We start from the raw sequence: 13,650 nt of genomic DNA, 5'->3' as shown, positions 1-13,650 counted from the left end.
CCGCGCCCCCGCCGGCCCCGCGGAGCCGGGTTGGGCAGCCCGAGAGGCGTCTCCTCCGCAGCCCCCGCCCCCCCGCGCCGGTGCTGAAGCGTCTCGGCCGCTCCCCGGCAGCACTCCCGGGACAGGGGCGCCCCGTCGGCCCCACAGCAGCACCCAGGCCTCTCTCCCTGCCGCCCGGCCCGGGCTCTCCCGCTGCCGAGGGCACCTCATGGAAAATAAATAAATTAATTCCCCCACTCGCACCCGCGGCAGGGAGAGGAGCCGGCGGCGGCCGCGAGATTAGATCCAGCCCGAGCTAGAGACCAGGTAACGTAACCTACCCGCCAGGAGGGAGGAGGAGGACGAGCAGCGAGGCCGCTGAGGTCGCCCCCACTGGGGAGGGCTCCGGGGGACGGAGAAGGGGCTGCCGCAGCCGCGGCGCGCCGCCGTGGCCCCGGCGGGCTGCGAGGGGCGGCTGCCCCGCGCTGTGCGCGCCGCACTGTCAGTCACACACACACACGAGCCGCCGCCCACGCAGGGATGGACGGATGGATGGATGGATGGATGGATAGACGGACGGACCCCGCGTGGGGCGCAGCCGCCGCCCTCGGTACCAAAGCAGCCACCGCAGGGAGACGCCGCACACCCGCCGTGCCCCGCTGCCCCGCGGCCGGCCGGCTCTGACAGCGGGGCAGGGAGGGAGGCGGGCGGCGGGGCCGGGCCGGGGCCGCAGCTCTGGGGGGAGCAAGGCGCGATCCCTCCCCCGCGCCGCTGCGCGCATCCCCGCGGGGCGGAGAGCACAGTGCCGGGGCCGCCTTTCGCCGCATCCCCGCGCCCTTCGGCAGCGCCCACCCCGAGCGGAGCCATGGTCCGGGGTCCCTCCGCCCCGGGGAGCTCCGCTGGGAAATATGGGCGGGGAGCAGCAAAAAAACGTGCTGCCGCATTTGCCGTCATCAGAGACGGGCCTGCAAGAAGCTCTGTGGTCGAGGTGACCTTGGAGGAGGTGGATCTGGATGGAGCTGCTGTTGCTCCATGCAACTGCAGAGCTGGTTTCCCTACTCTGGGCTGCTCTGAGCCCCACAACTCTAGCATTATTATCTCGAAACACTGCTGGCTTTAGTTAATGGTTTGTACAGAGCTCCTGGTGTAACTGGTACCAGAGCCAGGAAAATACTTCTCCATCATTCTCTTTACTTGATCTCTGCTAGCACACAGTCCTTGAAGGGAATGGTCTGAAGAGTCTCCTTGGTGAGGAGCAATTGTCCCAGGTTCATGCTTGCTGAAGTGGCCTCTAAAAGACAATGAGTTTTAGAAAAGAGTGAGAAGTTGCCCTGTTCATATTCCAGAGACAAGAGTGTCCCCAGGTGTGCCTAGAACGACATGTTTCCTGCAGTCCTGCAGAGTCACAGAACTGGCACAGGTTCTTCACTGCTTTTCCAGTGAGATGAATAGGATAACAAAACAAAACAGAGTAACATTTGCAAATAGCTGGACTTTCAGGTGCCATCCTACTCTTTCAGTAAAAGAGTTTTACTGAAAGTGTTATTGAAAGGTGTTTTGGGAAAAAGAGAGAAACTGAAGGAAGCTGATGCCTCATGAAGATGTCCCTTCTTCTTTGGTTGGCCTCCATAATAATCACTCCTGTTTCCATAGTGAATTCCATCTGTGACTCTCAAGTTACTAATTGAATAGTAATGAAATAGGTGCTTGCAGATTCCATTGGAGGATATTCTGCATATTCTTTTATGTACCAGTATTAAATATAGGAATAATGCACAAGTGATTCTCTTCTTATTTTTAAATCAGCTCTCTCCTTTCTCCTTCCATTGTTGTCTGCTAACCCTGAATATTGTACTTGAGCATGAGTGCTGAATATATGCTCCTTCTACATGGTGGAAAAAATTCAGAGAAGAGATTATACTCCAGATGTTTCTATTATTTGTGCAATTTATTACAGAGCTGTAACTCCATGTATCTGTAAGGGCCCAGCTAGCTTAGTTTGAAACACAGTGTTTACAATGTGTCTTCAGTGCAAAACAGCCGGTCATTTTGAATAGGCAGAGGGAGGCTGGGTATTAATAGATTTTCTTTTATGGCAGTTCTAAATAATTTAGGTTAATGAAGACTGCCTTATATTATTTATATGATGGAGGTGTGGAATAGCTTAAATACTAACTGTGGCCTTCATGGAAGGTCTTCATGGATGGTGGAAAACCAAATGAGCACAGGTAGGCAAACTCTTCAGATTGTGTAGTGATACACTAATCCGAACAGGTATTTTACATGTAAAGGAGGAGACTTTGAAATATTGCAAAGGGAAATTAAAAAACAAACAAACAAACAACCCCGCAATGTAGTTAAATATTGAGACTCTACAGCTGCAGTAAAAAGTGAAGGAATTCCGTTTCAGCAATTTCCACTGTAAATGAATGCAACATTAATAGTATATAAAAAAAGTCTCCTTCCAGCTCCTTAACTTAATTCCATCTGTCACTTCTCTGTAGTATATATAGGATTAAGCTCACTCAGCTCTTATTATGGCAAAATCGTCATTTAGAATCCAAATTTTATGGAGGCAGGAGATCCTTTGGGCAGCCTAAATTTATGGACAGGCAAGTTAAAGGAGAGAAAAGAGCAATTATTGAATCACAAGCTGGTGTTTTTTAAAATTGTTTTTCTTTCATCACTTTTCTGTGTTGGATTTGGTTCACTACACCATGCTTCTCTTCTAGTATATTTTTCTGACACTCATTGTTTTTCTTCATTTTAGAAAAAGTCCTCTTTAGTAACCTTTGTTTCTTAATTAAATTATCTTGTCCTCTTTTTACAATGGGCAGGTTGTTTTGTTTTCAGTTACTCTGGCTATTACTGGACCCATTTCAGTTCAAGGAAAGGGACTACAGTCACCTGATTTTATCTCCTATTGCAACATCACATGATGCTTTTGTAGAGATTCATTTTTCTCGAGGAGGATTTTGCTTTAGCAAGGATGGTGTCTGAATAGAATTCTCTATTAATTATATTCCTTAACACCATTTGCCAGAATTAAAGCTGTCAATTTTCTTCTGTGAGGATCAAGAATAATGTTCTTGGGCCATGCTAATAATCTGTGCTGCTAAATGAATTTTGTTCCAAAGTTGGAATAATTAGAAAAATGTAATTATATTTTGTTTTTTATTAAAAAAGGGTTAGGTCATAGCTATAAATCATTGATAGAGAATGTTACCAGTTTCTTTGTCTGTTTGTGTAATATATGTGGCATAATATTTGCCCAGAACCAAGGAGGAGGTTAGATAGGAAAACAGGAGGTCACTGACCACCTGTTTTATGTGTCAAATGAAAATGAGAAACTGGCTGAGTTCCATATATGCATCTCGGTCTAAACCTACATTCCTTGACTTGAATGTATTTGTGAGCTGTTAGGCCAACTTTTGTAATTTTATTTTGAGTCTTGGGACATTTGAAGAAAAGTTCGCAGTATTCAAACAAAAGTAATTGGGTTATAGGAGTAAAGAGATAATATTCCATGACTTAAGGAGTAGAGGATGTTGGACAAAATGACTGTGGAGCTCTATTTGGCTTTACAATCTATCTAATATTTTTTGTAGCTGTTAGTCTAATGATCAAACAATCAAAAAATCAAAATAGTGTTAAACTCTTATTGAAGAGCAAAGGGCTACCTAAGCAGGTCACAGTGGCTGGCAAACTAGAAGGAGTCACATTTTGGTTTTATCTTTGCAATCTTAAGATTTTTAATTCATAATATTTGTGGCAGGAAGAGGGAGTGGATATTGATCATGTTCAGCTCCTTTTTTTGAAGATTTTATCTTTAGTTTTAGTTTATGCACTGTCTTTAGGTAGTTTCTTTATTCGTATCTCTTGAAGGTCAAGCTTCCAGTTCTGTGCTAATATTTTTTATTTTCAGGACATGGTGCTTTCCTGTCTCATGACGCGTACAATAATGTGTCATCAGAGGGGTGAATGAAGAGCATTTGCTGATAAAAAATGAATAAGCATTTCCAAAAGTATATTAATGTAGGTAGAGCACTTTCAAAAATTTCCAAAAATGAAGGGGGAAAAGAATGGAGCCTTATCATAATATACTCTTTTCCTTTGTGGTTGTAAGACTTAAGATCTTAAGAAATGGAATTAATGTTAATTCATAAAATCAGGAAGCACTAGAGAACAAACTTAAGTTAGATTATTTTCTTTTCATTTGGTGCTGTTGCATTTTCTTTCAACTTGGTGTCATGAATATTGAATGTAAATTATTAAATATATTTCAGTTCCACCCAACAAGAAAGCAGTGCTCTAAATAATAGTGTAAATCATATAAATTGCCTAATAACTTTAGACTGTAAGGAAACTTGTACTTTAAGTCAGCTATCAACAAACTGCAGAATACCTAAACATTGTAGAAGTTCAAATATTTGAGAATAGGTGGATTTGACTTTCTTTTCATATGGTTACTATGAAAGATAAAGACAGCATCAAACCACATAAAATGGTCAAAGCATGAAACTCTGCAACTGGAGTTGTCCAAACATGCAAGATTGTTTTAACAGTGTTTGTTTTCTTTCAGCATGAAAATTTGTAGCCCCCAGAAGACTTCCAGTTGTTTTAACAGCGAGCTTGGTAGTTATTTCACTTTTGTCTCTCTTTAAGGTTTTCCAGTGGAAGACTCAGCTCTAGGTGATGAACAAAGTGTTGAGGGAACATTAAGAAAGCATGTTGCACAAAATAACTGCATTTCATGGCTTTTCTTATTTTGATATATTTTTTTAAACTTTGGTCCTTTAGAGTAAATAGCTCATCTTACTACACCTTCTGGCAGACTCCTGCTTCAAGCATGACCATTGCGTAGTGTCCTTCCATTATGTGGCCTCAGTATTAGCAAACTGTTGGCTGTACTCCCAAGTTTGGCACCTAGGGATAGCACATATAACAAAGAGTTGTGATGGGATTCAAAATGTGTTTGGAGTCAAAGAACTTTAGCCACAAAGAACTTTAGAACTATGGAGCAGACCCAGACAACATGAGTTGAGGAGGGGCAGGTCCTGTCTAACCAACCTGATCTCTTTTTATGATCAGGTGACCTGCCTGGTGGATGAGGGGAAGGCTGTGGATGTGGTCTATCTGGACTTCAGCAAAGCCTTTGACACCATCTCCCACAGCATACTCCTGAAAAAGCTGGCAGCCCATGGCTTGGACAGGGGCACTCTGTGCTGGGTCAGGAACTGGCTGGAGGGCTGGGCCCAGAGAGTGGTGGTGAACGGTGCTGCATCCAGTTGGAGGCCAGACACTAGTGGTGTCCCCCAGGGATCAGTGTAGGGCCCAGTTCTGTTTAATATCTTTACTGATGATCTGGATGAGGGGATTGAGTGTACCATTAGCAAATTTGCAGATGACACCCTGCTGATGGGGAGTGTTGATCCTGCTGGAAGGCAGGAGGGCTCTTCAGAGGGACCTGAATAAGCAGGAGAGATGGTCTGATTCCAACGGGATGAGGTTCAACAAGGCCAAGTGCCGGGTCCTACACTTTGGTCACAACAACCCCCTGCAGCGCTACAGGCTGGGCACAGAGTGGCTGGAGAGCAGCCAGGCAGAAAGGGACCTGGGAGTTTGGATACACAGGAAGCTGAACATGAGCCAGCAGTGTGCCCAGGTGGCCAAGAAGGCCAATGGCATCCTGGCCTGGATCAGGAACAGTGTGACCAGCAGGTCCAAGGAAGTGATTCTTCCCCTGTACTCAGAGCTGGTGAGGCCACACCTGGAGTACTGTGTCCAGTTCTGGGCCCCTCAGTTCAGGAAGAATGTAGAAGTGGTGGAGCAGGTCCAGAGAAGAGCAACAAGGCTGATGAATGGACTCGAGCACAAGTCCTCTGAGGAGAGGCTGAGGGAGCTGGGGTTGTTTAGCCTGGAGAAGAGGAAGCTCAAGGGAGACAAACTCCCTGAAAGGAGGTTGTAGCCAGGTGGGAGTCAATCTCTTCTCCCAGCAACTATCAGTAAGACAAGAGGGCACGATCTTAAGCAGTGTGAGGAGAGGTTTAGGTTGGATATTAGGAAGAAATTTTTTATAGAGAGAGTAACCAGCGATTGGAATGGGCTGCCTAGGGAGGTGGTGAATTCTCCATCCCTGGACGTTTTTAGGATGAGACTGGATGTGGCACTTAGTGCCATGGTCTAGTAACCACAGCGGTGTTGGATCAAGGGTTGGACTTGATGATCTCAGAGGTCTTTTCCAACGCGGCTGATTCTATGATTCTATGGTTTGCTGTCACTGCAGTGGTGGTATTGACAGTGCAATGATATACATTGCCTTCTGCATGTGTTCTGCAGTTTTACTAAAAAAAATTAGTAAAATCAGTCACAGAACAGCAGTACATCATCCCAAAAGATAGATTTTTTTTCAGAGAAATAGATTAATGAAAGTTTTAGCATTCATGCTTGCCACTCAGCAATTAGACATTCTTGCAGTTTACAATACAAGCAAAAAGGAGACAAAAAAAGACAAAGTCTGAATTTGTCTCTTGTGTTAGTTTCAAACTCATAGTGTCAGCTTCAGAATTGTACTTCTTACTGCTTGTTTTCTGAAATCAAGAAATACCAAGAACAAACATTTATTTTAAAGTATTAAAAACTCAAAGACAAAATCCAAAAAAGCCTCACCATTTCTGTGCTGACAAAAATGGCAAAAGCATACATGCAAAATGCATATTTGATTTTTTAAAAACTTAATCATTTCCTACTGCAATGTATTTGATTAGTATTGCAGATAGAGAAATGTGCCTACTTTCAGCATGCTCTAACGAGTGGTTTTTTAAACATTAGAAATTAGATGCTTTGTGACATTCTTTTAAAATCTCTGGCATAACAATATAAGTATTTGGCAGTGAGGATTAGAATTTTTGTAGTGATACAAGGCTATGTTCAAACTACTGGCTGTAAGAACCTGGCTTCTGAGAGACATAGCTGCTTTTCTTTGCTGACTTTATTGAGAGATAGAAATTTGAAACGTTTTATGTAGGATTTTTCAACAGTTTGCCATGCTATTGAATTAAAATGCCATAGGAGTTGTGATAACTAAATTGAACTCCTATAGTTTGCATTCTTAATATGGCCCTCAGGGCAAGTTCACAAAACAAAGAAAAAAAAGAACCACTTAATGATGCAAATGAGCTCCCCATAGTAATGTAGGTGTCTGATTTCTTAGCAATTGGAATTGCTAAATTCCTTGACAATTCTGCCTTTGCAGAGTATACTGTCCACTGAACAAATCTTTTCTAGAATTTAACTGCTTTTGCATGCTCTGCCATGGATGGATTTGGGTCTGAGTCTGGGTACTGGACCCTGTGTTCTCAGCAGTCCTTCCTGCTGATCTTAGAAGTGAAAATTGGTGAGATATAAACTGCAACCTGGAACTGAAGACTTGTTTCAGAGGCAGAAAAAAGTGTACGTAGGGCAGAGACTCAAACTGGATGAGCAAGGGAGTTGCAGTTGGGAGCAGGTGGAGAGAACAAAATAGACTATGGAGGGAAATTGGTGCTGGATGCTGAAGAAGGCAATGGGCCTATCATTCTATCACCAACCTATTTTTAGAATGTACATCTTTATAATAATTTGTACATATTAAACTAAAGGATTCCTTTCTACCCTGAGGACTTTTTAAGATCTCTACTCATTGTATCACACAGGGATCCTAACTCCCCATCTTCCATTAGACAACCTCTTTCCCTTCTCACCAACACTACAAAAGGTGAATCAGGGGACTCAATTATTAGAAACCACAACATCATATTTTAGCAAGGAATGAAAAAAGCTTGTGTATTTTTTTTACCTCTGGGTTGTATATTTAAGGAAAATAGGTAGAAAAGAATATGCCATAATACCCTGTATTTACAAATCACGAGTATGCTTTGTATTTGTGAAGAATAAGGAAAAAAGAGATTCTGTTTTCTTGTTCTTATGCAGATATAATTATGCTGGCTAAGGTCATAAGGTAGTTTTTTGTTTTTATGTTTTTCTGATGTAGTTATTCAAAATGAGATGTTTCGATGTAGTTATGCTGGATATGGGGGTGCATTATTTCAACTTAACTTATTTCCTCATTCATACATAACAACACTAGAGCATTATTAGTCCCATGCATAGACTGTGGTCTGTTTCGGTTTTAGCTACAGTTGTATAATGAAAGGGGTTGATAAGCAAAGCTAATGAATATAAGGGCCAAGCTCACGTAAGGTAGAGAAATCCAGGAAGGGCATTTATAACTGACATCTAAAAGCACTGTGGTGTTTTCTCTCAGTCACTTAATATGTCAGTGTTGCTTGACTGGCATTTCCTCTGTTTCTGTGACTCCAGGTCCATGCTTGAGCATGCTTCCTCTGGTGCAGTTCCACTGGGTTAAAAGGGGTAACTCGTGGTTTACACTCAGTAATGGCTGAAGAGATTCTTTTGACTGCTTCTCAAGACTCAGTTAGTTAGTCTTTTGGATCGCTTGCTTTGACTTGCCTGATTAAGTTAAATGGAAATTATTTTTCATAATGATTATCAAAATGATTTCTCTGTTTGAAATAAATACTTTAATGTGTCCATCTTCTCTGTTCTTCCTGTCTTTATTTCTGTGAAAGATTTGTCCTTCTCCCCATTTATTAGAATAAAAAAACTCAAGGTAAAGTAGCAAGTTACTATTCTGCTCTGCTCATCCTACTGGCATACTGGGTTTTCCACACAAAAACTGGAAACTCTGAGACATGTTCACTTGTAGGACAGCTTTTATATGGCACAACTGATGCTCATCCATAGTAACCAATATTTATATTTTACCATGCTATTTTTATATTTAGAGTTATAAATGTTTGCATTCTTTATCCTTCTGGTTTTTAATTCTGCCTCTCAGTTGTCATTATTAAGGTACAAAAAAAATGTAGCCTTATAATAATGACAAATGTAGAAGGTGAAAACAGAGTAGAAGGGAGAGACATTAACCTAAGGAAATATTTTGAAGAATTTCACAGAGGCATATATCTTCAAGCTAGCAGAAGTGAAATGATGTGTTATATTTTCAGAGTGGGTTTTAGTTGTCTTCAGATTTTTTAAATTTTTTTGTTTGTTTGTTTTTGAGAAACGAACAGAGAGAATGTTGGCCTTTGCTTTTATGATTTCTGTATGCTAATTGTAGGCCATAGCAAGGTTTTTGTTGCTGATGAGTAGTTGTGTTGTAATAGGATACAAAAGCCTGTCATTTCCACAATTAAAGTAGATTCTTCTTCTGAATGGAATAGCATAGAAAGGGGTTAATGAAACAAGATGTTGCTTTACTAGATAATAAGCTTGTGTTTCTGGATACACTTTGGCATTGCTGAAATACTGTATATGTAAAATGGTGACTTAAGTAATATTGTTCTCAATGCAAATGTATTTTAGCTTTAAGACTATGATTTTATTTTTTTGTATCTGTTTTCTGAAAAATTAGCAAAGCTACTGTAGGTTGACATATCCAAACTTACTTTGAAATTATTATACTTATATTGATAGTTTAATTGCACTGAATGATATGTTTTATTAAGGATCTAGGATCTAGGATATATTAAGTTTTTAACTTAAATAAGGTAGTTACAATTCTTTTCCTTACTATTTTTTCTTTCCCCCCATTTAGCAGTTTTATCCCTAATGTATAGCTACAGTAATTTTTACAGGCAGGACTATAGTCTTGTGATACCTAAATTAGCCACCTAAATTAGGATCTCTAATTTCTGTGTTACTGTATCCTGGGTAAGTAGGTTGTTATCTCTTAATAACTGAAGCTTAAATCCTACTTTTAAATCAATCCTCTCTACTAACCAACATGTACTGGATGAAACCAGAAGTTATAACTGTATGCTGAACAGCCTATTTTGTGAGTACTTTGAACAGCAGTTAGAGTTGTTTTATTAGCAGAGAATCTTACATTCTGCTGTTGTCTCAAGAAAACATCTACTTCCTTCTCATTATGGCATCTGAATATACAAAAGTGAGTAGATAGTTTTCTAATAGTAATAATTGTGTATACCTATATACAAGTACACAAGGTGATATGAAAAGAGGAAGAACTATGTGCAACATGGTGCATACGGGGAGGTGAAGTGGGGAAATGAGGAAAGCACTGGAAGAGATAGTGCCTGTATATTGCTTTGATGTTTTGGGAGGTTCTAGTATTGCAGTATGGTATTTACATCCTATAGTGATCTGCCAGGGGTACCATATATACATGTGTATGTATTTTTCATATGATCCTTTTGACCTCTTAGGAACAGTTCTATGACCAGCTGCATAGAAAGAATAGTGGATACAGATGGGTGATGGCAGTACAAGAAACAGTGGGATTGAATGCTTGAAGAGGACGTTTCGGTGCCATTACTTTGACTTGGCATGTGAATCGTCAGAAACAAAAGAATGATTCTTTAATCATCATTTAATAGTAAATTTAACCCTCCTAAATATTGAAGGACTTCTGTAATCAAGGAAGTTTTCATTCATCCAACCAAAGCAGAGCAGGTTCTATTTTCATGTGTCAAGTGGCTAAGGTTATTTGCTTCATAGGAATTCATGCTGCTCCAAAAGGGGAGTTTGAACTGTTTGGTCAATCCCTGCTGTGTTCATTAACTTAAGTGTGTTTGCTTCTGTTACCCCACTGAGAAGGGAATGGGTTTTGTTTGTCTTCGTAAGAGATCGGACCTGAATTATTTAACCAAACCCCACTGAGCACAGAACCTTTTGTATTTGGTTGAACTCATGCTCCCAGGCTCATTTACATCTGCTCCTGTGACCTTGTCAGAGGGAATCCCTGTTTGTTTCTTTGTTTGATAGAACTGTTTATCTGGGCCCTTCTGAGTATAGAAATGGGCTGCTTACTTGCTGCTGCATGAGAACCATGAGAGACTGTCGCTCGTCCTAAAGAGAGAAGGGCATATCCAAGGTGGTTTTTTTGATTATTTTTTTCCCTTCAGAGAACTGGTAATTTCCTGTCTTAGAGCATGTAGCAGTGATTTTTTTAAGCAGCAGTAGGGAAGGCTGATGACAGCAGTGAGAAGACGCAAGGTCTTGAAGGTAGAGGAAGAAGAAAGGTGATATAAGGTTTCAGGCTGCTGGGCTTTAATCCTCAAGATAGTCCTCAATGTACTGACTCATTTTCTGCCCTGCTTTTTAGGAGAGCCATAGCAGCATAAGCTACCTAAAAAACCCTCTGTGCCTCAACGTGGAGGCTGTCAAAGGACTGCATTTAATTTCAATCCTAAAATTCAACAGCATAATTAGAATAGATTGAACAGTTCTGTTGTGGACATGGGGCTGACTTTTGAGAGATGTTTTGTGTTAGTGCTAGGGTCACCATCTTTAAAATAACTTCATGCATAAAATAGCTACTGTAGAGCTACAGTGAAACTGTACGTTGATCTGCTTCTTTTAGCTGTGGCAGCTTAAAGTGTTGTATTTGTCTCAAATAGACATACTTAGAGTGGCTTGAAAGAAGCTGATTAGTCCAGAGAGAAAAAAAAAAAGTGAGCGGTAAGGGAAAGGTGCTGCTGTTGCAGTATTGAGGCCTGCTGGGAGTTGCATAAAATGTATCTGTCTCCTGAGGAGCCTCAGTTGGCAGGATTTGTGTGGATTTCTGCCCATAAAAAGAAGCCTGCTTTACCCTTGTAGATACTACAGTAAAGGATTGATCCCTCAGGGGTGAAAACTTCTACCAAAACAGCTGCCTCTCTAGGCAAACTAGAAAGACATTATACTACACTCTTTAACCACTAGGGTTTATATCTCCTTGTCGTTAAACAAAATTATTTCATCAATTGCTCAGTATTTTTATCACTATGCTTATATGTTTAAGTAATATATACCCTAGTCATTTTCCCACTATAACATAGACCTACACTTATTGCTTACTTTTTTTAAATGCCTCTCTTAATCATGATCCAAATCCAGATTAAAAGCTGAGTGTACCTCCAAAAATATAACACATAATTAGCAACTTACATATCTGTACATAGATCATAAACTTTCAAGTTAGAGAACATTTTCTTGCAGGTGGGAAACAAGTAGTTTTGGTTAACATAGTAACTGTGCAACAACAAGGAGTGCTAAGTTGAAGGTAAGAGTTACAGGCTTTCACAATTTTTACCATTAAAAATCAATATGCCAACAAAGGCAGTAGTACCACTGCATTCAGGTTCATTATCCTTTTCACTTGTATTTTGCAATGTCCTCATAGCATCCTCTCCCCTCCGAAGAACACAGTTTAGTTTCTAATACTCAGTAAGTCTCATGAGTGCACTCAGTTTCACTGAACTAGGCTCACATACATTATTTGATCTGACTAGAAAAAGATATTTTTCTACTCAAAAAAAAATACTCACAGAATGCTTTCCCACAGATAACTTGTGAAAGACAAGGGAATGGATTTGGTACAAGCATCTAAAGTGATCTGAGGAAAACAGAAAACTTACAGTCATATATTAGTGACTTGGACATATTTGGTCTTCATGAACTACTTCAGTGTTTTAAAGAACTGAGAATGTTAGTGGACAAGTTTATACTTCTTTATTTAAAGCTTTAGGTGATATTCAAATAAGCACAGCTAAACTCTGCCCTGGTAGAGTAGCCTTAAAAGTTACTTTTAAGGTATTGCATCTATGTATTCATATATGTACATTTAAATACAAGATAGTGAGGACAACTGAAGGGAAACCAAGGAACCAGGGGAAATGAGAGCTAATGTGCAGATAGTGAGAAGGAAATACTGCTATTGCTCTTTAACCTCTATATTTGCAACTTGTTAACCCATCGGTGTGTTTGGATAATTCTGAAGGGTGGTATACAATAGGGGAGTTATTGCCATTTTGGAGACTGATGAGAAAATCTGTATTTCACATTGCCCAGGTACAGCAGGTCTGGTCTGCTGTTCTACATTCATGGTTCCTTACGGTTTTCTCCATTCACTCCTTACTATCTCAAGTCTACCCACTGAAAAAGAATGCTTACACAGAAACAAACAGCCCAAAAGCTGGCATGTTGGGCAATGTGACATGCAGCATACTTTTCTGATTTGAATTTCCTTCATACTTAACACACACTGTCACACCCTACGGCATATCTTATTACTCAAACTCTTGTGTATCTGCAGTTATCTAAGTCAACAAAACTTCAGACCTGCATGATAATACTTTTCAAATAATTCACAGAGAATAGGTTTTAAATTAATATTGCTCCCCCACCCCTTTCTTCTGCAAATGGATCTTCTATGGAATACTTGAACTTATTCAAAAAGATGTGGCAGTATCTTAGGCAAGCAGTTACTGGGTTTTTTGGTAAGTTTTGAGCTGTCTCTGATGCATATTTGGTATCTACATCATCAGAGACAGCCCTAGCTATTTTGTTGCCTGAATAAAATATATTCTGCTGCCTCTTTTCCACATCTGTCAAAAATAAATTGTATTTCATACCAGGTACTTTTATAGAACTTTGGAATGCCACATATTCAGATACTATAAAAGACAGTTTCACAAAATTCCATAAAAATATGAGACATTAGTAGTATTTATCATTTTATCATTATGAAAATTAATGTCTTTGTAACAATTTAATCAGTACAGTCACAAATTGGCTCTAAAAATGCTGCCTCTCCACTTCTAAAGC

At 40.4% G+C, this 13,650-nt stretch overlaps 2 protein-coding genes across 10 annotated transcripts in view; one reads left to right on the top strand and one right to left on the bottom strand.

Annotated features, from left to right (window-relative positions):
- The window catches only part of LOC127474685 (translation initiation factor IF-2-like), a 95,060-nt gene extending 93,156 nt beyond the window's left edge, over positions 1-1,904 (bottom strand). For all 9 annotated transcript variants that reach the window (XR_007905938.1, XR_007905937.1, XR_007905940.1 and 6 more), the window contains exon 1: positions 321-1,904. Coding sequence is in view for 1 of the 9 variants with exons in the window: in XM_051795854.1 (XP_051651814.1) it covers positions 321-1,071 (751 nt within the window). In the remaining 8 variants the exon portion in view is untranslated. The remainder of the gene's footprint in view (positions 1-320) is intronic.
- Positions 73-13,650, top strand: part of SLC16A7 (solute carrier family 16 member 7) — a 79,637-nt gene continuing 66,059 nt past the window's right edge. Inside the window, exon 1 of the mRNA XM_051795822.1 lies at positions 73-306. The gene's annotated coding sequence lies outside the window, so the exon portion shown is untranslated. The remainder of the gene's footprint in view (positions 307-13,650) is intronic.

The sequence above is a fragment of the Manacus candei genome, unplaced genomic scaffold (assembly GCF_025592945.1).
Source record: "Manacus candei isolate 608988 ecotype Guabito, Panama unplaced genomic scaffold, ASM2559294v1 h1tg000043l, whole genome shotgun sequence".
Taxonomy (NCBI): Eukaryota; Metazoa; Chordata; class Aves; order Passeriformes; family Pipridae; genus Manacus; species Manacus candei.
This window is presented reverse-complemented; position numbering and strand designations above follow the sequence as displayed.